The sequence below is a fragment of the Rana temporaria genome, chromosome 3 (assembly GCF_905171775.1).
Source record: "Rana temporaria chromosome 3, aRanTem1.1, whole genome shotgun sequence".
NCBI classification, from domain to species: Eukaryota; Metazoa; Chordata; class Amphibia; order Anura; family Ranidae; genus Rana; species Rana temporaria.
In genome coordinates, this window is record NC_053491.1 from 14196504 (window position 1) to 14223197 (window position 26694).

The 26694-nt window shown below is 52.8% G+C and overlaps 2 protein-coding genes across 3 annotated transcripts in view; one reads left to right on the forward strand and one right to left on the reverse strand.

Annotated features, from left to right (window-relative positions):
* Positions 1–24202, reverse strand: part of HACD3 (3-hydroxyacyl-CoA dehydratase 3) — a 50054-nt gene extending 25852 nt beyond the window's left edge. The window contains exons 1-5 of the mRNA XM_040342282.1: positions 23990–24202; positions 12044–12086; positions 9034–9107; positions 8761–8925; positions 7159–7210 (exon numbers count right to left, since the gene is read on the reverse strand). Of these exons, the coding sequence (XP_040198216.1) occupies positions 7159–7210; positions 8761–8925; positions 9034–9107; positions 12044–12086; positions 23990–24187 (532 nt within the window). The 5' untranslated portion in view covers positions 24188–24202. The remainder of the gene's footprint in view (positions 1–7158; positions 7211–8760; positions 8926–9033; positions 9108–12043; positions 12087–23989) is intronic.
* A 19-nt stretch (positions 24203–24221) lies between these two features.
* Positions 24222–26694, forward strand: part of DPP8 (dipeptidyl peptidase 8) — an 84305-nt gene continuing 81832 nt past the window's right edge. For both annotated transcript variants that reach the window (XM_040342279.1, XM_040342280.1), the window contains exon 1: positions 24222–24453. In XM_040342279.1, coding sequence (XP_040198213.1) covers positions 24414–24453 — 40 coding nt within the window. In that variant the 5' untranslated portion in view covers positions 24222–24413. The remainder of the gene's footprint in view (positions 24454–26694) is intronic.

The following is a 26694-nucleotide window of genomic DNA, read 5'->3' on the forward strand; positions in this document are numbered from 1 at the left end:
CTCCCGATGACAGGAAACAGAAGATCTCTGTCCTGTCACTAGGCAGAACAGGGAAATGGCTTGTTTACATAGGCATCACCCCGTTCTGCCTCTCCTCGTCGCGATCGCTAAAAATGCTAAATACCTTTTCTCATCAGCAGTATATAGAAGTCTTGTGACTCCTAATCAGTGACGGGTTAAAGCTAGTAGGAGGAGCTTTCATGTCCAATGAGGCTGCAGGACCCCTGACCCTCTGGACAGTGCCGATTGGCCCTGCGCTGATCACATGCACCCTTCCCAACGAAAAAATTAAATAAAAACTCTCTAGCAATACACACCAAACTGAGCATGTGCAGAGTGCCCTCCAAGGCTCTGTACTATCAGCAGATGGATTGGGGACAGTGGAAAAAGGGGGAGGAAGAGAGAACACAGAATCAAACAGCCTTTTTACACATTGCAGAGGGTTAACCCCTTAGGTTCCACAGTGAGTATAACAAGCATGCTTTACTGCATATACAGACTGATTTTATTGTTGTGGGTTTAGTAACACTTTAACTACTTCAGTCCTAGGCCATAGTAAAAAGACGGCCTCCAGGTGGCTCTATAAATCCAGGAGGCCGTCTTTTTACGGCCTCGGGTCCTCCGGCCACTGGGAGGTGCGCGCCCGGCGCGTCACCGCGATGCCGATGCACGTGCCTGGCGGCCGCGATGTCAGCCAGTTACCCGCGATCGGCAGTTTTAGAGCAGGGACGTGGAGCTCTGTGTGTAATGATGGGGTGTAAACACAGAGCTCCACGTCCTGTCAGGGAGAGGAGACTGATGCTGTGTCTCTTGTACATAGGGACACAGCATCGGTCACCTCCCCCAGTCAGTCCCCTCCCCCCACAGTAAGAATCACTCCCAGGATCCACATTTAACCCCTTCCTCACCCCCTAGTGTTAACCCCTTCACTGTCACATTTATACAGTAATCAGTGCGTTTTTATAGCACTGTTCGCTGTATTAATGACAATGGTCCCAAAAATGTGTCAAAAGTGTCCGACATAATGTCGCAGTCCTGACAAAATTCATAGATCACTGTATTACTAAAAAAAAAAAAAAAAAATCAGAATTCTATCCCCTATTTTGTAACCATTATTAGGTAGATTCAGGTAGAGTTAGGCCGACTTATCAGTAGATAAGTCAACCTAACTCAGAATCTACGCCGACTTATGTTTAAGCGTATGCTCAAACAGAGATACGCTTAAACATATCTAAGATACGACGGCTTGCGGCGTCCTATCTTAGATTGCAATTTTTCGGATGGCCGCTAGATGGCGCTTCCATTGTGGTCGGTGTAGAATATGTAAATGAGTTTGTACGCCGATTCACGAACGTACGCCCGGCCGCCGCAGTCGATTTACGACGTTTCCATAAGGCCTTAGGCGGCCTAAAGTTATTCCACCTATTAGGTGGAATAACAATGTTAAAGTATGGCCGCCGTTCCCGCCGCGAGGTTCGAATTTTTTACGCCGTTTGCCTAAGTCGTCCGCGAATCGGGAGTTACGTCGTTTACGTCCACGTCGAAATCAATAGACTCGTACGGCGTACTTAGCCGCAATGCGCACTGGGAAATGTAGGCGCCCGGCGCATGCGCAGTAGCCAAATAACGTCAAAAACGTGATGTCAAGCCTCATTACCATTAAACACGCCCCCCTCCAACCCATTTGAATTAGGCGCCCTTACGCCCGCCGCGTTTACCCTACGCCATCCTAAGTAAGGAGGTAAGTGCTTTGTGAATCATGTACTTGCCTCTCTTACTTAAGGCGGCGTAGTGTAAACCAATCACTATACGCTTATTGCGATTTTTTTTTTTTTTTTACCAAAAATATGTAGAATACATATCGGCCTTTTTTTTAAATGGGATATTTATTATAACAAAAAGTAAAAAATTGTTTTTTTTTCAAAATTGTCGCTCTTTTTTTGTTTATGGCGCAAAAAATAAAAACCGCAGAGGTGATCAAATACCACCAAAAGAAAGCTCTATTTGTGGGAAAAAAAAGGACGTCAATTTTGTTTGGGAGCCACATGGCACGACCACTCGATTTTAATTTAAAGTGACGCAGTGCTGAAAGCTGAAACTTCGTCTGGGCAGGAAGGGGGTATGAGTGCCCAGTAAGCAAGTGGTTAATATAGAGAGACAGAAGAGGAAGGCAGACGTCTGAAATGAGAAGTCTTGTTTCCTGAAGGACCGGGGGTGACAAATATCTTCTCTTACCCAACACAAAGACTAACCGCTGATGTGAAGAAATCGTTAAACTCTATAAAGCTGAACTCCGCTTTGTATGCTTTGCTAATTTATTGCACACGACACGCATGTTCTGCACATGGCACCAATAATGGTTTAGAAACTAGCCTGCCTATGTTACGTCCCTTACTAACCTTAAAAGGGGTTGTAAAAAGGTTCCGAGTATTTAAAATAAATAACAAACAGGTTATATTTACCTGTTCTGTGTAATGGTTTTGTACACCACGGCCCAGTCCTCCTCTTCCGGGGTTCCTTGCCGGCGCTCCTGGCTCCTCCCCTTCATCGGGTGTCCCCACAGAAAGTCGCTTTCCCTGGGTGTACCCATGCGGGCGTACTCCCATGTGCTGCTGCTACGTCCATTGACACAAACAGCGGGACCTGACCCCCCCCCCGTCGCTGGATTTGATTGACAGCAGCGGGAGGCAATGGGGTGAAAGCCAGGGGCTGGAGCCGCTAGGCTTGTGCACAATTCTGAAACGAATGGGCTCAGGTAAGAAAAAGGCGGGGGTCCGGGGAGGGGGGGGCTGCAGCAAAGAAGGTTTTTCACCTTAATGCATAGAATACGTTAAGGTGGCAACATTAACCACTTGCTGCTACAATCATGCACCGGTACGATGCTGGACTTCAAGTGGTTGTACCGGGATTATATGCAGCTGCAGGCATCACCCGGTACCGTTTTTTTTAGAGCCGGTCGGCTCTCATGAAATAGCAATCAGAGCGGCTAACTAGCGGGAGGGAACGTTCCCCAAATCCCCCTTACGCCGCCTTCCGTGGCTCTCTCGTCCCACCGGGAAACCCAAGCTCCTCCTCCTCCACTCTCCCTCCACTTCCCCCCTCGGCCTCCTCCTCCGCTGTCCCTCATTGTCCTCCTATGCTACCCCTCCTTGTCCTCCTCTGCTCTCTCTCATGGTCCTCTTCTCCTTCCCCGCTCTCCCTCTGCTGCCCCTCCGTGTCCTCCTCTGCTCCTTCTCCGCTCTCCCTCTGCTGCCCCTCCGTGTCCTCCTCTGCTCCTTCTCCGCTCTCTCTCGGCTGCCCATCCGTGTCATTCTCTGCTCCTCCTCCGCTGCCCCTCCATATCCTCTGCGCCTTCTCTGCTCTCCCTTTGCTGCCCCTCAGTGTCCTCCTCTGCTCCTTCTCCGCTCTCCCTCATTGTCCTCCTCTGCTCCTTCTCCGCTCTCCCTCATTGTCCTCTGCTCCTTCTCCGCTCTCCCTCATTGTCCTCCTCTGCTCCTTCTCCGCTCTCCCTCATTGTCCTCCTCTGCTCCTTCTCTGCTCTCCCTCATTGTCCTCCTCTGCTCCTTCTCCGCTCTCCCTCATTGTCCTCCTCTGCTCCTTCTCTGCTCTCCCTCATTGTCCTCCTCTGCTCCTTCTCCGCTCTCCCTTATTGTCCTCCTCTGCTCCTTCTCCGCTCTCCCTTATTGTCCTCCTCTGCTCCTTCTCCGCTCTCCCTTATCGTCCTCCTCTGCTCCTTTTCCCTCATTGTCCTCCTCTGCTCCTTCTCCCTCATTGTCCTCCTCTGCTCCTTCTCCGCTCTCCCTCATTGTCCTCCTTTGCTCCTTCTCCGCTACCCCTCCGTGTCCTCCTCTGCTCCTTCTACGCTACCCCTTCTCTGCTCCTCCCCTACCCCTCTGTGTCCTCCTCTGCTCCTCCGCTCTCCCCTCATTGTCCTCCTCTGCTCTATTTCCATCCCCCCCTGCGTGTCCCTGCTGTGCAAATACTGTGCGACAAAAAAAATATTCTCTAGGGCATCTGCTTTTAAAAAATGATATAACATGTTTGGGGGTTCTAAACAATTTTCTAGCAAAAAAAAAAAAAAAAAGACCGGGTCTTCAAATGGTTAATGTAATATCTACACAAAGGGGGTTATTTACAAAAGGCAAATCCACTTTGCACTACAAGTGCAGTCGCTGTAAATCTGAGGGGAAGCTCTGCTGATTTTTATCATCCAATCATGTGCAAGCTTAAATACTGTTTTTTATTTTCCTTGCATGTCCCCCTCGGATCTACAGCGACTGCACTTCCAAGTGCACTTTCAGTACAAAATTCAAATGCACTTGTAGTGCGAAGTGGATTTGCCTTTAGTAAATAATCGCCAAAGGGTCATATAAACTTCAAATACATCGAACAGAACACTTATTCGGAAAGTTGCCGACGTTGCACATTGATGTAGTTCTTAACCACTTAAGCCCCGGACCAATATGCTGCCTAAAGACCCAAGGGGTTTTTACAGTTCGGGACTGCGTCGCTTTAACAGACAATTGCGCGCTCGTGCGACGTGGCTCCCAAACAAAATTGACATCCTTTTTTCCACACAAATAGAGCTTTCTTTTGGTGGTATTTGATCACCTCTGCGGTTTTTATTTTTTGCGCTATAAACAAAAATAGAGCGACAATTTTGAAAAAAAATGCAATATTTTTTACTTTTTGCTGTAATAAATATCCCCCAAAAACATATATAAATTTAATTTTTTTCCTCAGTTTAGGCCGATACCTATTCTTCTACCTTTTTTTGGTAAAAAAAAAAAAAAAAAAAAAAAAAATCGCAATAATCGTTTATCGGTTGGTTTGCGCAAAATTTATAGCGTTTACAAAATAGGGGATAGTTTTATTGCATTTTTATTTTTTTTACTGTTAATGGCGGCGATCAGCGATTTTTTTCGTGACTGCGACATTATGGCGGACACTTCGGACAATTTTGACACATTTTTGGGACCATTGTAATTTTCACAGCAAAAAATGCATTTAAATTGCATTGTTTATTGTGAAAATGACAGTTGCAGTTTGGGAGTTAACCACAGGGGGCGCTGTAGGAGTTAGGGTTCACCTAGTGTGTGTTTACAACTGTAGGGGGGTGTGGCTGTAGGACTGACATCATCAATCGAGTCTCCCTAATAAAAGGGATCACTCGATCGATGCGCCGCCATAGTGAAGCACGGGGAAGCCGTGTTTACATACGGCTCTCCCCGTTCTTCAGCTCCGGGGAGCGATCGCGATGGGGCGGCTATAAACGAATAGCCGCGCCGTCGTCCCGGATCGCTCCCCGAGGCTTGCCGACCGCCGCATATACGGGGGGGTCCTGTTCGGACCCCCGACCCACGTCAAGCAGAGGACGTATAGGAACGTGCATGTGCCTGTCCGTGCCATTCTGCTGACGTATATTTACATGAGGAGGTTGGCAAGTGGTTAATATTAACTTGGAACGGCTGATCAATATTGGAATAGGAGTTGCCCAGCTATACAATTTCTAAGACGGCTGTTACAATGTCACTAATCCCCTTCCTCTTATGCTCACCTTACCAGCACTCCCCTCCCCCCACCGTCCACAATACCCGCTACGTCTGGATACGAAGAGCATATGATCTCCTCCCTAGGTCCGGCCCCGGGGGCCAGCAACCATCTGCTAGGCCTGTATATCACAATTACTCCATCACGAGGGGGGGTAGTGTGGGTGTGCAATAGTAGTAGAAAGAGAAGTACATGGAAAACATGGACTTTATAGGCAACAAGTAGTTTAATTAAATACTTAGACTACATCAATTCATGAGAAAACATTAATAAAAACATGAATTAAAATATATAAAAATCAGATCAAGCTTCTAGTGTAATCGAATGACCCAGACCAATCCCATGAGGAGGAAACAGCAACAGCAACTGATTGCTCGAAGAATGGTGAGGTCCGGGGGAGGCTGGCATGGGTCAAAACAGCCTACTAGAGCTCAACGGGTTTTGCGAAAAATCTCATTCATCCAGAACACCTACCTATGCTCCTGAGGAAGCGATTTTACGCAAAACCCGTTGAGCTCTAGTAGGCTATTTTGTCCTATGCAAACCTCCACTGGACCTTACCATTCTTCAAGCAATCAGTTGCTGCCCTGTTTCAGCAGTCATGTAATTTGTCTCCCCGCCCCCTCTGCAGTCACTGACCAACTCCTGTCCCCCCCACCTGTAGTCACTGACCATCTACACCCCCGTCAATCACTGACCATCTCCCGTTCCCCCTCCCACAGTAGCTGACCATCTACTGTAACCCCCGCCTGCAGTCGCTGACCATCGCCAAGTCCCCCCTGCCTGCAGTCGCTGACCATCTCCCGTCCCCCCCCGCCCGCAGTCGCTGACCATCTCCCAATCCCCCCCCGCCCGCAGTCGCTGACCATCTCCCAATCCCCCCCCTGCCTACAGTCACTGACCATCTCCCAATCCCCGCAGTCGCTGACCATCTCCCAATCCCCCTCCACTCGCAGTCGCCGACCATCTCCCAATCCCCCTCCGCTCGCAGTCTCAGACCATCCCCCCCCCCACTGCCTGCAGACCATCTCCCGTCCCCTCTTCAACCCACCTGCAAACCATCTCCCCCCCTTCTCCACCCCCCCCCCCCACCATCTCCAGCTCCACTGCTGTCGCTGACCATTTCCCGCCCCCCGCTGACCATTCCCCCCCCCCGCTGACCATTCCCCCCCACTGACCATTTCCCGCCCCCCCACTGACCTTTTTCCGCCCCCCCCCCCACAGCCGCTGACCATTTCCCGCCCCCCCCACACAGCCGCTGACCATTTCCCGCCCCCCCCAGCCGCTGACCATTTCCCGCCCCCACACCTCCCCGGTGACCATCTCTGCCCCCCTCTTGCATCATTGCCCGTGGTTTTTGGCTAGTTGAAAGTTGACCATCACTGAATTAGGCCATTAGATGCGATGGTCAGATGTTCAGACTATTATACATATAGCGTACCTCTGATGCCGGTACATCTATTGCACCACCATCCCCGCCCCAGCTTGAGGCAGCCCATAGCCATAAAGGACTGAATGAAATCTGATGGGTGAGGAACCTTTCCAGCCAATGGGACAATAAAAAGAATACACGTTTAATTTTCTGTTACTGCTTTCAGTGGGACTTACGATCTTCGCGGACTCTGGACTCTGCCCTGATCTTGGTTATCCTTTCTTCTTCCTAGAACCACATAAATACGCAAGTTAGAAAAAATTCCAATACTGGAGCAAATTTCCTGAAAAAACGATCAAAATTCGAGGCACACTGTCATCAGCATCTTCCAGCCCACCATCCGTGATTTGAAAATTCAGCATATAAACAAGAAAAGAGCGACAATAAAAAAAAAAAAAACAACGGCTCCGGTAAGCGGCGGAGGGTGCTGTGGCCCCTTTCCCGCTGCCGATAACGATGAATCCGCCGCAGAGACCCCCATTATCGTAAAACAGGACCGCCCACTGAAAAGATGGATACCACGGTTGTGGCAGCAGCTGCTGCCGTTACCGTGATATCCATCTTTAAAGTGCTGACGTACTGTATATGTACAGGAGCCGGTCTTTAAGTGGCTAAATGGTCAAACTATCAGGGGCTTTCTGTAATTTTGCTGCGGCACCCGGGTTGAAAAGCCCTGCTTTAGAGTGCAATTTCCGCTCCCTGCCCCCTGTTTACAACCACTTTATGCTAATAAACTGTGTTTAACCACTTAAGGTTAATGGCACGGCTGGGCACAATCACGTACCTGTACGTGATTGTTAAATGCCCAGCCGTGGGTTCGAAGCTCCGCGACCGCGCGACTCGCGGACCCGATCACCGCTGATCGGCCCCCGGAGCTGAAGAACGGGGAGAGGTGTGCGTAAACACACCTTCCCCGTTCTTCACTGTGGCGCTGTCATTGATCGTGTGTTCCCTGATATAGGGACACACAATCAATGACGTAAGACCTACAGCCACACCCCCCTACAGTTAGAAACACAGATGAGGTCACACTTAACCCCTTCAGCGCCCCCTTGTGGTTAACTCCCAAACTGCAATTGTCATTATCACAGTAAATAGTGCATTTTTAATGCATGTTTTGCTGTGAAAATGACATTGGTCCCAAAAATGTGTCAAAAGTGTCCGAAGTGTCCGCCATAATGTCGCAGTCACGAAAAAAAAATAAAAAAAATCGCTGATCGCCGCCATTACTAGTAAAAACAAAAAAAATTATAAAAATGCAATAAAACTATCCCCTATTTTGAGAACGCTATAAATTTTGCGCAAACCAATCGCTAAACGCTTATTGCGATTTTTTTTTACCAAAAATAGGTAGAAGAATACGTATCGGCCTAAACTGAGGAAAAATTTTTTTTTTTATATATTTTTGGGGGATATTTATTATAGCAACAAGTAAAAAAATATTGATTTTTTTTTCAAAATTGTCGCTCTATTTTTGTTTATAGCGCAAAAAATAAAAACCGCAGAGGTGATCAAATACCACCAAAAGAAAGCTCTATTTGTGGGGAAAAAAGGACGCCAATTTTGTTTGGGAGCCACATCGCACGACCGCGCAATTGTCAGTTAAAGCAACGCAGTGCCGAATCGCAAAAAGGGGCCTGGTCCTTTACCTGCATTTTGGTCTGGGTCTTAAGTGGTTAAAAAAATAAATAAATAAATAAATAGATAGATAGATAGATAGATAGATAAAATAAAAAAAAAACACAACACGAATTGTTCAGAATAAAGACTTGCATTACCTTGTCCCGCAACTCCATCTCCGCATCCGACTCGTCAAGCCAGCGATCGAAATCCGGCACCAGGAATAGCGGCTTACGCTCCTGCTTTATTAAGCGCGGCCACCATCGATTTTCGCCCTTTTTCACGGTGAGGTTGACATGCCGCTGTGTGCAGCGCTGCACCACCTGTCCAGCCATGCAGAAAGCAAAATTATAAATTATTCATCACCCGGCAGGAAAGGACACACTCGTGTCAATCCATTCATAGTCTCCGAGCAGAACAGAACTACCTACCTTCGCTTTTACAGGCTCCAGGAATTCCAAGGAAAACTCATACGTGTTCACTCCCTTAGCGCCGTGTCCAAGAGCTTGAAGGGGGTGGGGAAAAAAATAAATAAATAAAGAATATATATATTTAAATCCTGCCAAATTACACTAGATGTAAAGTCTACAGGATTGGAACTATCAGGGTGTAGATGGATAGTCGTGGTTAATGATTCTTAACCTGAATGGTCGAAGGTGATCAGTGGTGTACCCCGGGGTTCAGTGTTGGGACCCTTACTTTTTAATATATTTATAAATGATATCGGGTCTGGGATCAAAAGTAACATTTCTGTCTTTGCAGATGACACCAAGCTATGCAGTGGAATAACGTTCTTACAGCAGGGTTCGACAAACCCGGGGGGCCAGGTCGCAATTGCGACTAGAATTAGCGACCTGGCGCGGCACAGCTGGGGTATCCTAGGTCTCTGTGCTCCCCTGCTGCACGATCGTGTAATTGAGGTCGCGGCTTTGCGGCCTTCTGCAGGCCTATGCTTCCTTCTGTGATCTGGCGCCATCTTGTGGTGGCCGTTGGTATGACAAGACAACCAGCAATGCTAATGGAGCTTCCCCTGTCTGTTTTCACTGCCATCTCCTTCCCTCTAATTAGAGCCCCCAAACATTAAATATATTTTTTATTCTAACACCCTAGAGCAGGGAAGTAAAGTTAGCCCAATTTTTTTTTGTGAAAGATAATGTTATGCCGAGTAAATTGATACCCAACATGTCACGCTTCAAAATTGTGTCCACTCGTGGAATGGCGACAAACTTTTACCCTTTAAAATCTCCATAGGCGACGCCTAAAAAAATTCTACAGGTTGCATGTTTTGAGTTACAGAGGAGGTCTAGTGCTAAAATTATTGCTCTCGCTCTACCGATCGCGGCGATACCTCACATGTGTGGTTTGAACACCGCTTTCGTATGCGGGCGCTACTTGCGTATGCGTTCGCTTCTGCGCGCGAGCTTGGCGGGACGGGGCACGTTCCTGGCTCCTTACTTTTTTAGCTGGCTCCTAGATTCCAAGCAAATTTGTCAAGCCCTGCCTTACAGGATGTCTCCAACTTACAAGCACACCTCAATGCTCCGTCTAATTGGGCGACTAAGATGAGGTTTAATGTTGAGAAATGTAAAGTTCTGCACTTGGGGGCTAAGAATATGAATCATACATACTAGGGGGAGTACAACTGGGAGGGATCCGCAGTGGAGAAGGATCTGGGGGTTTTGGTAGATCATAAGCTCAATAATAACATGCAATGCCAAGCTGCGATTTCCAAAGAGTGCAAAGTCCTTTCTTGTATAAGAGAGGTATGGACTCCAGAGAGAGAGAGAGATAAAATTCCCCTCCCCCTGTACAAATCATTAGTAAGACCTCATCTGGAATATGCAGTTCAGTTTTGGGCTCCAGTTCTCTAAAAGGATATCAGGGAACTGGAAAAAGTGCAGAGACGGGCGGCAGCAACAATACACAGATTCATGCAATGCGGTGCAGGAGAGAGAGGGGGCAGCGCTCCTGCGCCCTCTATAAAACGCACTGCCACTGGTGACAGGTACTCTTTATGGAGAGATTCGGGGTCTATAAGACCCACAGACTACCAACACAAGGGTGGGGTGTCCCTAGTCCACAGACTACCAACACAAGTAGCTACTGACCACCAGTGTAAGAGGACATTAATCTTACCAACGGCCATGTCATTGATGGTAATGTACTGTGATGTGCAGATATAATTATTAGCGGGGGTTCCCTGAGACCTGAAAGTTTGTTAAAGTCACCAGGAGGAGGGAGGGAGGGAGAAAGGAGGGAGGGAGGGAGAAAGGAGGGAGGGAGGGAGAAAGGAGGGAGAAAGGAGGGAGGGAGGGAGAAAGGAGGGAGGGAGGGAGAAAGGGAGAAAGGAGGGAGGGAGGGAGAAAGGAGGGAGGGAGGGAGAAAGGGAGAAAGGAGGGAGGGAGAAAGGGAGAAAGGAGGGAGGGAGAAAGGGAGAAAGGAGGGAGGGAGAAAGGGAGAAAGGAGGGAGGGAGAAAGGGAGGGAGGGAGGGAGAAAGGGAGGGAGATAGGGAGAAAGGGAGGGAGAGAGGGAGAAAGGGAGGGAGAGAGGGAGGGAGGGAGAAAGAAAGAAGGGAGGGAGAAAGAAAGAAGGGAGGGAGAAAGAAAGAAGGGAGGGAGAAAGAAAGAAAAGGGAGGGAGGGAGAAAGAAAAGGGAGGGAGGGAGAAAGAAAAGGGAGGGAGGGAGAAAGAAAAGGGAGGGAGGGAGAAAGAAAAGGGAGGGAGGGAGAAAGAAGGGAGGAAGGAAGGGAGGGAGAAAGAAGGGAGGAAGGAAGGGAGGGAGAAAGAAGGGAGGAAGGAAGGGAGGGAGAAAGAAGGGAGGAAGGAAGGGAGGGAGAAAGGGAGGGAGAAAGGGAGGGAGGAAGGAAGGGAGGGAGAAAGAAGGGAGGAAGGAAGGGAGGGAGAAAGAAGGGAGGAAGGAAGGGAGGGAGAAAGAAGGGAGAAAGAAGGGAGGAAGGAAGGGAGGGAGAAAGAAGGGAGGAAGGAAGGGAGGGAGAAAGAAGGGAGGGAGGGGGGAGAGAGGGAAAAAGAAGGGAGGGAGGGAGGAAAAAAAGGAAAAAAAAAAAAAAGAAAAAAAGAAAGAAAAAAAGAAAGAAAAAAAAAAAAAAAAAAAGAAGGAAGGGGGGAGGGGGAGGAGGAAGAAGAAGAGGGGGGGAGGAGGAAGAAGGAAGAAGGAAAGAGGAAAGAGGAAAGAGGAAAGAGGAAAGAGGAAAGAGGAGGAGGAAGAGGAAGAGGAGGAGGGAGGGAGGAGGGAGGAGGGAGGAGGAGGGAGGAGGGAGGAGGGAGGAGGGAGGAGGAGGGAGGAGGGAGGAGGGAGGAGGGAGGAGGGAGGAGGAGGGAGGAGGGAGGAGGGAGGAGGAGGAGGGAGGAGGGAGGAGGGAGGGAGTTGCTCATGGTAGAGACAACAATGTAAGGAACTTGCAGGAGCATTTTGGAACCCACCTTTGAAATGCAGAACATTGTCTGTGATGGTGATCTCTGGATTCTGAAAAAGACAAAATATAACAAAATATATTAATAATCATATCAGTCTACCGTACATAGTCCTATATCTCACCGGATACAGCATGGACCATAGTGTTATGGGTTGGGGGAGGGGGGTTACCGAGCTATTTGGAACACCATCTAACCAAAAACAACTTGAAAAAAAAAAAAAATGATCGGGCAATGAATGGAGAGAAACCTCTCTCACTGCATTTTTGGGGTTAGTATTCGGATTATCAATTGTTTGGACTGAATAGAAAGGATTGGCCTTCCTCATCCTCTGCGTCATAATTTGCAACGTTAACCCCTTCAATACCGGGCATTAGGGTTGTCCCGATACCGATACTAGTACTACTAGATACTACCTGTACCCGGGCAAATGCTCCCGATGCTTCACCAGATACTTGTACTGTCAGTGGTGATCAGTGCGTGGGGAAGTTACAATCACCGATCACCGCTGTATAGATTTAAAAGTAATTTCTCCGCTTCTCTCTCCGTGTCCCCCTCAGTGTTTCTCTCTCCCTCCGTGTCCCCCTCCGTGTTGCTCTCTCCCTCCGTGTCCCCCTCCGTGTTTCTCTCTCTCTCCCTCCGTGTCCCCCTCGGTGTTTCTCTCTCTCTCTCTCTCTCCCTCCGTGTCCCCCTCGGTGTTTCTCTCTCTCCCTCCGTGTCCCCCTCCGTGTCTCTCTCTCTCCCTCCGTGTCCCCCTCCGTGTCTCTCTCTCTCCCTCCGTGTCCCCCTCCGTGTCTCTCTCTCTCCCTCCGTGTCTCTCTCGCTCCCTCCGTGTCCCCCTCCGTGTCTCTCTCTCTCCCTCCGTGTCCCCCTCCGTGTCTCTCTCTCTCCCTCCGTGTCCCCCTCCGTGTCGCTCCCTCCCTCCCTCCGTGTCCCCCTCCGTGTCGCTCCCTCCCTCCCTCCGTGACCCCCTCCGTGTCGCTCCCTCCCTCCGTGTCCCCCTCCGTGTCGCTCCCTCCCTCCGTGTCCCCCTCCGTGTCGCTCTCTCCCTCCGTGTCCCCCTCCGTGTCGCTCTCTCCCTCCGTGTCCCCCTCCGTGTCGCTCTCTCCCTCCGTGTCGCTCTCTCCCTCCGTGTCGCTCTCTCCCTCCGTGTCGCTCTCCCCCTCCGTGTCGCTCTCTCCCTCCGTGTCGCTCTCTCCCTCCGTGTCCCCCTCCGTGTCGCTCTCTCCCTCCGTGTCCCCCTCCGTGTCGCTCTCTCCCTCCGTGTCGCTCTCTCCCTCCGTGTCGCTCTCTCCCTCCGTGTCGCTCTCTCCCTCCGTGTCCCCCTCCGTGTCGCTCTCTCCCTCCGTGTCCCCCTCCGTGTCGCTCTCTCCCTCCGTGTCCCCCTCCGTGTCGCTCTCTCCCTCCGTGTCCCCCTCCGTGTCGCTCTCTCCCTCCGTGTCCTCCTCCGTGTTTCTCTCTCCCTCCGTGTCCCCCTCGGTGTTTCTCTCTCTCCCTCCGTGTCCCCCTCCGTGTTTCTCTCTCTCCCTCCGTGTCCCCCTCCGTGTTTCTCTCTCTCCCTCCGTGTCCCCCTCCGTGTTTCTCTCTCTCCCTCCGTGTCCCCCTCCGTGTTTCTCTCTCTCCCTCCGTGTCCCCCTCTGTGTTTCTCTCTCTCCCTCCGTGTCCCCCTCGGTGTTTCTCTCTCTCCCTCCGTGTCCCCCTCGGTGTTTCTCTCTCTCCCTCCGTGTCCCCCTTCGGTGTTTCTCCCTCCGTGTCCCCCTCAGTGTTTCTCTCTCCCTCCGTGTCCCCCTCGGTGTTTCTCTCTCTCTCTCCCTCCGTGTCCCCCTTCGGTGTTTCTCCCTCCGTGTCCCCCTCGGTGTTTCTCTCTCCCTCCGTGTCCCCCTCCGTGTTTCTCTCTCTCCCTCCGTGTCCCCCTCCGTGTTTCTCTCTCCCTCCGTGTTTCTCTCTCCCTCCGTGCTCCTCCTCCACCCCCTGGAACTGTCAGGATGGAGAGCGGCGGAAGGAGCTGGTAAATGCGGCTCCTTACTGCTTCGAATAGACAGTCAGTGATCACTGTCCATTCACATAACCGAAACATCGTAAACTGTGTTTACAATGTTTCAGTTTATGAATGAAGAGAAGCGGCTGTCTTCTCTCCATTCATTTTCAGCGCAGCTGAGGCTGCTGAGAAAGGGACTGGGGAATCTGTGTCCCTTTCTCTGTCTCAAAGGGGAGATGTCAAAGGTCTGTTAAGACCCCCGATATCTCATCAAAGCCCCTCAACAGGGCTAAAAAAAAAAAAAAAAGAAGAATAAAAAAAAACTGTAGAAAATAATAAAAAAATAAAACAAAAAAAAACAACACACTGACATGGTCCACCCCCCCCCTCCCCTTAAAAAAAAAAAGAAAGCATTATAAAAAAAAAAAAAAAATGTAAAAAAAAAAACTAATTGTTAAAAAAAAATAAAAAAAAAAACCTACTGACACATGTGCCACTGTCACATGAGATTAAAAAAAAGTATCGGTATCGGCGAGTACTTGAAAAAAAGTATCGGTACTTGTACTCGGTCTTAAAAAAGTGGTATCGGGACAACCCTACCGGGCATTTTCACCCTCTTCCTGCCCAGACCAATTTTTCGTTTTCAGCGATGTCGCACTTTGAATGACAATTGCGCGGTCATGCAACACTGTACCCAAATTATTATTTTTCCACCCACAAATAGAGCTTTCTTTTGGTGGTATTTGATCACCTCTGCGGTTTTTATTTTTTGCGCTAACAACAAAAATAGAGCGTAAATTTTGAAAAAAACTATATTTTTTACTTTTTGCTATAATAAATATCACAATTGAAAAAAAAAAATAATAATAATAACAATAATGTTTTCCTCGGTTTAGGCCAATTTGTATTCTACATATTTTTGGTAAAAAAGAAAATATATAATATCGCAATAAGCGTATATTGATCGATTTGCGCAAAAGTTATAGTGTCTACAAAATAGGGGATAGATTTATGGCATTTTTTCTTTTTTTACTAGTAATGGTGGCGATCTGCGATTTTTATTGTGACCGTGACATTGCGACGGACACATCGGACACTTTTTACACATTTTTGGGACCATTTACATTTATACAGCGATCACTGCTATAAAACTGCACCGATTACTTCACTGCGCTGATTACTGTATAAATGTGACTGGCAGGGAAGGGGGGTTAACACTAGGGGGCGATCAAGGGGTTAAATGTGTGTCCTAGGGAGCGATTCTAACTGTAGGGGGAGGGGACTCACAAGGGGAGGAGACTAATCGTTGTTCCTCTGTACTGGGAAAACACCAACGCTCTCCTCTCACCTGACAGGACGTGGGATCTGGGTGTTTTCACACACAAATCCATGGTCCTGCTGTGTTCACGGGCAATCGCGGGTGCCCGGTGGACAACGCGGTCGCTGGGCACGCGCACCTGGTTCCAAAGCAACGCGGCTGGCGGTAAGCCCAGGACGTCATATGACAATAGGCAAGTAATGAAGTGGTTAAACCCCCCCCCCCCCCCCAAAAAAAACCACCCTAAATAAAAAAACAAAAAGATCTTGTTCCTTTAAATGCATGTTTAGCCACATAGTGCTTGTGCTGTGTCATTTTCCTGTGCCCCCCCCTTATGTGTACCGACCACGGTAATCGTGGCTGCTGATCCATGATACTGTGGTCAGTTTACATGCCTCAGTCGTCCACAGCTGTCCTCTCTCCCTGCCTGTCAGCTCAGTCTGTGTGAAGGAGGAAAAAGGAGGAGGAGGGGAAGAAAAAGGAGGAGGAGGAGGAGGAGGAGGAGGAGGAGGAGGAGGAGGAGGAGGAGGAGAAGAAGGAGGAGGAGGAGGAGGGGAAGAAGGAGGAGGAGGAGGGGGAGAAGGAGGGGAAGAAAAAGGAGGAGGAGGAGGAGGAGGAGGGGAAGAAAAAGGAGGAGGAGAAGGATGGGGGAAGAAAAAGGAGGAGGAGGAGGAGGAGGAGGAGGAGGAGGAGGAGGAGGAGGAGGAGGAGGAAGAAAAAGGAGGAGGAGGAGGAGGAAGAAAAAGGAGGAGGAGGAGGAGGAAGAAAAAGGAGGAGGAGGAGGAGGAGGAGGGGAAGAAAGAGGAGGAGGAGGAGGAGGGGAAGAAAAAGGAGGAGGAGGAGGAGGAGGAGGAGGAGGAGGAGGAGGAGGAGGAGGGGAAGAAAAAGGAGGAGGAGGAGGAGGGGAAGAAAAAGGAGGAGGAGGGGAAGAAAAAGGAGGAGGAGGAGGAGAAGAAAAAGGATGAGGATGATGAGGATGAGGAGGAGGAAGAAAAAGGAGGAGGAGGAGGAAGAAAAAGGAGGAGGAGGAGGAAGAAAAAGGAGGAGGAGGAGGAGGAGGAGGAAGAGGAAGAGGAAGAGGAGGAGGAGGAAGAAAAAGGAGGAGGAAGAGGAGGAGGAGGAGGAAGAGGAAGAGGAAGAGGAAGAGGAAGAGGAAGAGGAAGAGGAAGAGGAAGAGGAAGAGGAGGAAGAAAAAGGAGGAGGAGGAGGAGGAAGAAAAAGGAGGAGGAGGAGGAGGAGGAGGAGGAGGAGGAGGAAGAAAAAGGAGGAGGAGGAGGAGGAGGAGGAAGAAAAAGGAGGAGGAGGAGGAGGAGGAGGAAGAAAAAGGAGGAGGAGGAGGAGGAGGAAGAAAAAGGAGGAGGAGGAGGAGGAGGAGGAAGAAAAAGGAGGAGGAGGAGGAGGAAGAAAAAGGAGGAGGAGGAGGAGGAGGAGGAGGAGGAGGAAGAAGAAAAAGGAGGAGGAGGAGGAGGAAGAAAAAGGAGGAGGAGGAGGAGGAGGAAGAGGAGGAGGAGGAGGAGGAGGAGGAGGAGGAGGAGGAGGAGGAGGAAGAGGAGGAGGAGGAGGAGGAGGAGGAGGAGGAGGAGGAGGAGGAGGAGGAGGAGGAGGAGGAGGAAGAGGAGGAAGAGGAGGAGGAGGACGAGGGGGGGGGGGGAAGAAAAAGGACGAGGGGGGGGGGGGGAAGAAAAAGGACGAGGGGGGGGAAGAAAAAGGACGGGGGGGAGGGGAAGAAAAAGGACGGGGGGGGGGGGAGAAAAAGGACGAGGGGGGGGAAGAAGAGGAGGAGGAGGAGGAGGAGGAGGAGGAGGAGGAGGAGGAGGAGGAGGAGGAGGAGGAGGAGGAGGAGGAGGAGGAAAAAGGAGGAGGAGGAAGAAAAAGGAGGAGGAGGAGGAGGAGGAGGAGGAGGAGGAGGAGGAGGAGGAGGAGGAGGAGGAGGAGGAGGAGGAGGAAGAAAAAGGAGGGAGGAAGAAAAAGGAGGAGGAGGAGGAGGGGGAGGGGGAGGGGAAGTAAAAAGGAGGAGGAGGGGAAGTAAAAGGAGGGGGGGGGGAAGAAAAAGGACGAGGGGGGGGGGGAAGAAAAAGGACGAGGGGGGGGGAAGAAAAAGGACGAGGGGGGGGGGGAAGAAAAAGGACGAGGGGGGGGGGGAAGAAAAAGGACGAGGGGGGGGGGGAAGAAAAAGGACGAGGGGGGGGGGGAAGAAAAAGGACGAGGGGGGGGGGAAGAAAAAGGACGAGGGGGGGGGAAGAAAAAAAAGGACGAGGGGGGGGGGGGGAAAGAAAAAAAAAGGGGGGGGGGGGGGGGAAGAAAAGAGGGGGGGGGGGGGGGGAAGAAAAAGGACGAGGGGGGGGGAAGAAAAAGGACGAGGGGGGGGGAAATAAAAAGGACGAGGGGGGGGGAAATAAAAAGGACGAGGGGGGGGGGGGAAGAAAAAGGACGAGGGGGGGGGGAAGAAAAAGGACGAGGGGGGGGGAAGAAAAAGGAGGAGGGGGGGGGGGGAAGAAAAAGGACGAGGGGGGGGGGGGGAAGAAAAAGGACGGGGGGGGGGAAGAAAAAGGACGGGGGGGGGGGGGGAAGAAAAAGGACGGGGGGGGGGGGAGAAAAAGGACGAGGGGGGGGAAGAAAAGGACGAGGGGGGGGGGAAGAAAAGGACGGGGGGGGGGGAAGAAAAAGGACGAGGGGGGGGGGGAAGAAAAAGGACGAGGGGGGGGGGGGGAAGAAAAAGGACGAGGGGGGGGGGGGGGGGAAGAAAAAGGATGGGGGGGGGAAGAAAAAGGACGAGGGGGGGGAAGAAAAAGGAAAGGGGGGGGAAGAAAAAGGACGAGGGGGGGGGGGAAGAAAAAGGACGAGGGGGGGGGGGGAAGAAAAAGGACGAGGGGGGGGGAAGAAAAAGGACGAGGGGGGGGGGGGAAGAAAAAGGACGAGGGGGGGGGGGAAAGGACGAGGTGGGGGGGAAGAAAAAGGACGAGGGGGGGAAGAAAAAGGACGAGGGGGGGAAGAAAAAGGACGAGGGGGGGAAGAAAAAGGACGAGGGGGGGGGGGGGAAGAAAAAGGACGAGGGGGGGGGGAAGAAAGAGGACGAGGGGGGGGGGGGAAGAAAAAGGAAAGGGGGGGGGAAAGAAAAAGGAAAGGGGGGGGGGGAAGAAAAAGGAAAGGGGGGGGGGGAAAAAAAAGGGGGGGGGGGGGGGAAGAAAAAGGAAGGGGGGGGGGGGGGAAGAAAAAGGAGGAGGGGGGGGGAAGAAAAAGGACGAGGGGGGGGGGGAAGAAAAAGGACGAGGGGGGGGGGAAGAAAAAGGACGAGGGGGGGGGGGAAGAAAAAGGACGGGGGGGGGGAAGAAAAAGGACGGGGGGGGGGAAGAAAAAGGCCGAGGGGGGGGGGAAGAAAAAGGCCGAGGGGGGGGGGAAGAAAAAGGCCGAGGGGGGGGGGGAGAAAAAGGACGAGGGGGGGGGGGAGAAAAAGGACGAGGGGGGGGGGGAGAAAAAGGACGAGGGGGGGGGGGGGAAGAAAAAGGACGAGGGGGGGGGGGGGGGGGAAGAAAAAGGACGGGGGGGGGGGGGAAGAAAAAGGACGAGGGGGGGGGGAAGAAAAAGGACGAGGGGGGGGGGGAAGAAAAAGGACGAGGGGGGGGGGGGAAGAAAAAGGACGAGGGGGGGGGGGGAGAAAAAGGGCGGGGGGGGGGGGGGAAGAAAAGGACGAGGGGGGGGGGGGAAGAAAAAGGACGAGGGGGGGGGGGGAAGAAAAAGGACGAGGGGGGGGGGAAGAAAAAGGACGAGGGGGGGGGGAAGAAAAAGGACGAGGGGGGGGGGGGAAGAAAAAGGACGAGGGGGGGGGGGGAAGAAAAAGGACGAGGGGGGGGGGAAGAAAAAGGACGAGGGGGGGGGGGAGAAAAAGGAGGGGGGGGGGGGGGAGAAAAAGGAGGAGGGGGGGGGGGAAGGAAAAGGACGAGGGGGGGGGGAAGGAAAAGGACGAGGGGGGGGGAAGGAAAAGGACGAGGGGGGGGGAAGAAAAAGGACGAGGGGGGGAAGAAAAAGGACGAGGGGGGGGGAAGAAAAAGGACGGGGGGGGAGGGGGAAGAAAAAGGACGGGGGGGGGGAGAAAAAGGACGAGGGGGGGGGGAAGAAAAAGGACGAGGGGGGGGGGGAAGAAAAAGGACGAGGGGGGGGGAAGAAAAAGGACGAGGGGGGGGGGGGAAGAAAAAGGACGAGGGGGGGGGGGAAGAAAAAGGACGAGGGGGGGGAAGAAAAAGGACGAGGGGGGGGGGGGGAAGAAAAAGGACGAGGGGGGGGGGGGGGAAGAAAAAGGACGAGGGGGGGGGGGAAGAAAAAGGACGAGGGGGGGGGGAAGAAAAAGGACGAGGGGGGGGGGAAGAAAAAGGACGAGGGGGGGGGGGAAAGGACGAGGGGGGGGGGAAAGAAAAAGGAAAGGGGGGGAAGAAAAAGGACGAGGGGGGGGGGGGGGGAAGAAAAAGGACGAGGGGGGGGGGGGGAAGAAAAAGGACGAGGGGGGGAAGAAAAAGGACGAGGGGGGGGGGGAAGAAAAAGGACGAGGGGGGGGGGAAGAAAAAGGAAAGGGGGGGGGGAAGAAAAAGGAAAGGGGGGGGAAGAAAAAGGAATGGGGGGGGGAGAAAAAGGAAAGGAATGGGAGGGGGGGGGGAAGAAAAAGGAAAGGGGGGGGGAAGAAAAAGGAAAGGGGGGGGAAGAAAAAGGATGGGGGGGGGAAGAAAAAGGAAGGGGGGGGGGAGAAAAAGGACGAGGGGGGGGAAGAAAAAGGACGAGGGGGGGGGGAAGAAAAAGGACGAGGGGGGGGGGGAAGAAAAAGGACGAGGGGGGGGGGGAAGAAAAAGGACGAGGGGGGGGGAAGAAAAAGGCCGAGGGGGGGGGGGAAGAAAAAGGCCGAGGGGGGGGGGGGAAGAAAAAGGCCGAGGGGGGGGGGAAGAAAAAGGCCGGGGGGGGGGGGGGGGAGAAAAAGGCCGAGGGGGGGGGGGGGGAAGAAAAAGGACGAGGGGGGGAAGAAAAAGGACGAGGGGGGGGGGAAGGAAAAGGACGAGGGGGGGGGGGAAGAAAAAGGACGAGGGGGGGGGGGGAAGAAAAAGGACGAGGGGGGGGGGGAAGAAAAGGACGAGGGGGGGGGGAAGAAAAAGGACGAGGGGGGGAAGAAAAAGGACGAGGGGGGGGGGGAAGAAAAAGGACGAGGGGGGGGGGGAAGAAAAAGGACGAGGGGGGGGGGAAGAAAAAGGACGGGGGGGGGGGGGAAGAAAAAGGACGAGGGGGGGGGAAGAAAAAGGACGAGGGGGGGGAGAAAAAGGACGAGGGGGGGGGGGAAGAAAAAGGACGAGGGGGGGGGGGGAAGAAAAAGGACGAGGGGGGGGGGGGAAGAAAAAGGACGAGGGGGGGGAAGAAAAAGGACGAGGGGGGGGGGGAAGAAAAAGGACGAGGGGGGGAAGAAAAAGGACGAGGGGGGGAAGAAAAAGGACGAGGGGGGGAAGAAAAAGGACGAGGGGGGGAAGAAAAAGGACGAGGGGGGGGAAGAAAAAGGACGAGGGGGGGGAAGAAAAAAGGACGAGAGGGGGGGAAGAAAAAGGACGAGAGGGGGGGAAGAAAAGGACGAGGGGGGGGGAAGAAAAAGGAAGAGGGGGGGGAAGAAAAAGGAGGAGGAGGGGGGGGGGGGGGAAAAAACAGAGGAGGAGGAGGGGGGGGAAAAAACAGAGGAGGAGGAGGGGGGGAGAAAAAAAAGGAGGAGGGGGGGGGGAAGAAAAAGGAGGAGGAGGGGGGGGGAAGAAAAAGGAGGAGGGGGGAAGAAAAAGGAGGAGGGGGAAGAAAAAGGAGGAGGGGGGAAGAAAAAGGAGGAGGGGGGGGGGGGAAGAAAAAGGAGGAGGGGGGGAAGAAAAAGGGGGGGGAGAAAAAGGAGGAGGGGAACCCCTCCACTTCCATCTCCACACACCCCAATCCTAACCCTGAATATTCCGGTATGTACTGAGTCATATCTGCTGCTTGTACAACAAAAGGAGAAGATAGGAGGACTGATAAGTTTGCAAATAGAGGTGAAATTTGCATCGGATGACACGTCATCATTTAATAGAAACATTCCACACAACCCGGGAGCACCGAGGACACACCCCTACTTCCGTCTACACCTCTCCACGCACCCCTACTTCCAGCTACACCTCTCCCCGCACCCCTACTTCCAGCTACACCTCTCCCCGCACCCCTACTTCCAGCTACACCTCTCCACGCACCCCTACTTCCATCTACACCTCTCCCCGCACCCCTACTTCCGTCTACACCTCTCCCCGCACCCCTACTTCCATCTACACCTCTCCCCGCACCCCTACTTCCAGCTACACCTCTCCCCGCACCCCTACTTCCAGCTACACCTCTCCCCGCACCCCTACTTCCGTCTACACCTCTCCCCGCACCCCTACTTCCGTCTACACCTCTCCCCGCACCCCCTACTTCCAGCTACACCTCTCCCCGCACCCCTACTTCCAGCTACACCTCTCCCCGCACCCCTACTTCCAGCTACACCTCTCCACGCACCCCTACTTCCATCTACACCTCTCCCCGCACCCCTACTTCCGTCTACACCTCTCCCCGCACCCCTACTTCCATCTACACCTCTCCCCGCACCCCTACTTCCGTCTACACCTCTCCCCGCACCCCTACTTCCATCTACACCTCTCCCCGCACCCCTACTTCCGTCTACACCTCTCCCCGCACCCCTACTTCCGTCTACACCTCTCCCCGCACCCCCTACTTCCGTCTACACCTCTCCGCGCACCCCTACTTCCAGCTACACCTCTCCCCGCACCCCTACTTCCGTCTACACCTCTCCCCGCACCCCTACTTCCGTCTACACCTCTCCCCGCACCCCTACTTCCATCTACACCTCTCCCCGCACCCCTACTTCCGTCTACACCTCTCCCCGCACCCCTACTTCCGTCTGCACCTCTCCCCGCACCCCTACTTCCGTCTGCACCTCTCCCCGCACCCCTACTTCCGTCTGCACCTCTCCCCGCACCCCTACACCTCTCCCCGCACCCCTACTTCCGTCTGCACCTCTCCCCGCACCCCTACTTCCGTCTGCACCTCTCCCCGCACCCCTACTTCCGTCTGCACCTCTCCCCGCACCCCTACTTCCGTCTGCACCTCTCCACGCACCCCTACTTCCGTCTACACCTCTCCCCGCACCCCTACTTCCATCTGCACCTCTCCCCGCACCCCTACTTCCATCTGCACCTCTCCACGCACCCCTACTTCCGTCTGCACCTCTCCACGCACCCCTACTTCCGTCTACACCTCTCCCCGCACCCCTACTTCCGTCTACACCTCTTCCCGCACCCCTACTTCCGTCTACACCTCTTCCCGCACCCCTACTTCCGTCTACACCTCTCCCCGCACCCCTACTTCCATCTACACCTCTCCACGCACCCCTACTTCCGTCTACACCTCTCCACGCACCCCTACTTCCGTCTACACCTCTCCACGCACCCCTACTTCCGTCTACACCTCTCCACGCACCCCTACTTCCGTCTACTACCTCTCCACGCACCCCTACTTCCGTCTACACCTCTCCACGCACCCCTACTTCCGTCTACACCTCTCCACGCACCCCTACTTCCATCTACACCTCTCCACGCACCCCTACTTCCATCTACACCTCTCCACGCACCCCTACTTCCATCTACACCTCTCCACGCACCCCTACTTCCCTCTACACCTCTCCACGCACCCCTACTTCCAGCTACACCTCTCCACGCACCCCTACTTCCGTCTACACCTCTCCACGCACCCCTACTTCCAGCTACACCTCTCCACGCACCCCTTCTTCCATCTACACCTCTCCACGCACCCCTACTTCCATCTACACCTCTCCACGCACCCCTACTTCCATCTACACCTCTCCACGCACCCCTACTTCCATCTACACCTCTCCACGCACCCCTTCTTCCATCTACACCTCTCCACGCACCCCCTTCTTCCATCTACACCTCTCCACGCACCCCTTCTTCCCTCTACACCTCTCCACACACCCCTTCTTCCATCTACACCTCTCCACGCACCCCTTCTTCCGTCTACACCTCTTCGCGCACCCCTACTTCCATCTACACCTCTCCACGCACCCCTACTTCCATCTACACCTCTCCACGCACCCCTACTTCCGTCTACACCTCTCCACGCACCCCTACTTCCATCTACACCTCTCCACGCACCCCTACTTCCAGCTACACCTCTCCACGCACCCCTACTTCCGTCTACACCTCTCCACGCACCCCTACTTCCATCTACACCTCTCCACGCACCCCTTCTTCCATCTACACCTCTCCACGCACCCCTACTTCCGTCTACACCTCTTCGCGCACCCCTACTTCCGTCTCCGCGCACCCCTACTCCCATCTACACCTCTCTACACACCCCCCACTTCCATACCCCTACACTTCCATCTACATCCATCTCCACACCTACTTCCCTGCGCCTCCACTTTCATCTACAGCTCCATCCTTACACCTGCATCTCCATCTCTGCACCTTCACCTCTATCTCCAGCTCCGCCCACCTCTGCCCTTCCATCTTTCTCCTCTCCTCATGTATTGCACTCAGGTGGTGATGGGGGAGGGTCACACTCTGTACCCCCTCATTGTATATATAGATCCCCTCCCCCCCGGTACCTGCACATCGCTGAGCTCCACCCTCAGGAAGATCTCCTTGTGCCGCTGCGCCCAGAACACCGGAGGAGTGAGACTCATCTTTCCGCTCACCGACCGACACACACCGGCCGAGCTGTCACTGCACCACCTGGAGGCGGGCGGGGGGAAGTTCAGCCGTCCGTCCCACATAAGGGCAAAGCAGTCACTTCCGTCCGCCATGATGAGTTAGGGCATGACATGACCCCGGGGCGGCCATCTTGACTGAGGGAAAGACACCAGTACTTGGTTCCCTGGGCAGAGGAGAAGCGATTTTCAGCAAACACCAATCCGCGTCCAGAGTCACCACCGGAGAGATATTGTGAATCTCCCGTCCCCGGGAATGGAAGTGACACCCTGACCGATCCTCATTACATCATCACCGGGGACCACGCCCTGATCCGGGGCAATGCTGAGAAAAGCTCCATTCATCAGTCCTCCCAACACAGGTATTCTCATCATCAGTCCTCCCAACACAGGTATTCCCATCATCAGTCCTCCCAACACAGGTATTCTCATCATCAGTCCTCCCAACACAGGTATTCTCATCATCAGTCCTCCCAACACAGGTATTCTCATCATCAGTCCACCCAACACAGGTACTCCCATCATCATCAGTCCTCCCAACACAGGTATTCTCATCATCAGTCCTCCCAACACAGGTATTCCCATCATCAGTCCTCCCAACACAGGTATTCTCATCATCAGTCCTCCCAACACAGGTATTCCCATCATCAGTACTCCCAACACAGGTATTCCCATCATCAGTCCTCCCAACACAGGTATTCCCATCATCAGTCCTCCCAACACAGGTATTCCCATCATCAGTCCTCCCAACACAGGTATTCTCATCATCAGTCCTCCCAACACAGGTATTCCCATCATCAGTCCTCCCAACACAGGTATTCTCATCATCAGTCCTCCCAACACAGGTATTCTCATCATCAGTCCTCCCAACACAGGTATTCCCATCATCAGTCCTCCCAACACAGGTATTCCCATCATCATCAGTCCTCCCAACACAGGTATTCCCACAATCAGTCCTCCCAACACAGGTATTCCCATCATCAGTCCTCCCAACACAGGTATTCTCATCATCAGTCCTCCCAACACAGCTATTCTCATCATCAGTCCTCCCAACACAGGTATTCTCATCATCAGTCCTCCCAACACAGGTATTCTCATCATCAGTCCTCCCAACACAGGTATTCCCATCATCAGTCCTCCCAACACAGGTATTCCCATCATCAGTCCTCCCAACACAGGTATTCTCATCATCAGTCCTCCCAACACAGGTATTCTCATCATCAGTCCTCCCAACACAGGTATTCTCATCATCAGTCCTCCCAACACAGGTATTCCATCATCAGTCCTCCCAACACAGGTATTCCCATCATCAGTCCTCCCAACACAGGTATTCCCATCATCAGTCCTCCCAACACAGGTATTCTCATCATTAGTCCTCCCAACACAGGTATTCTCATCATCAGTCCTCCCAACACAGGTATTCCCACCATCAGTCCTCCCAACACAGGTATTCCCATCATCAGTCCTCCCAACACAGGTATTCTCATCATCAGTCCTCCCAACACAGGTATTCTCATCATTAGTCCTCCCAACACAGGTACTCCCATCATCAGTCCTCCCAACACAGGTACTCCCATCATCAGTCCTCCCAACACAGGTATTCCCACCATCAGTCCTCCCAACACAGGTATTCCCATCATCAGTCCTCCCAACACAGGTATTCCCATCATCAGTCCTCCCAACACAGGTATTCTCATCATCAGTCCTCCCAACACAGGTATTCTCATCATCAGTCCTCCCAACACAGGTATTCCTATCATCAGTCCCATCATCATCAGTCCTCCCAACACAGGTATTCTCATCATCAGTCCTCCCAACACAGGTATTCCCATCATCAGTCCTCCCAACACAGGTATTCCCATCATCAGTCCTCCCAACACAGGTATTCCCATCATCATCAGTCCTCCCAACACAGGTATTCTCATCATCAGTCCTCCCAACACAGGTATTCCCATCATCAGTCCTCCCAACACAGGTATTCCCATCATCATCAGTCCTCCCAACACAGGTATTCTCATCATCAGTCCTCCCAACACAGGTATTCCCATCATCAGTCCTCCCAACACAGGTATTCCCATCATCAGTCCTCCCAACACAGGTATTCCCATCATCAGTCCTCCCAACACAGGTATTCCCATCATCATCAGTCCTCCCAACACAGGTATTCCCATCATCAGTCCTCCCAACACAGGTATTCCCATCATCATCAGTCCTCCCAACACAGGTATTCTCATCATCAGTCCTCCCAACACAGGTATTCTCAACATCATCAGTCCTCCCAACACAGGTATTCCCATCATCAGTCCTCCCAACACAGGTATTCCCATCATCATCAGTCCTCCCAACACAGGTATTCTCAACATCATCAGTCCTCCCAACACAGGTATTCCCATCATCAGTCCTCCCAACACAGGTATTCCTATCATCAGTCCTCCCAACACAGGTATTCTCATCATCAGTCCTCCCAACACAGGTATTCTCAACATCATCAGTCCTCCCAACACAGGTATTCCCATCATCAGTCCTCCCAACACAGGTATTCCCATCATCAGTCCTCCCAACACAGGTATTCCCATCATCAGTCCTCCCAACACAGGTATTCT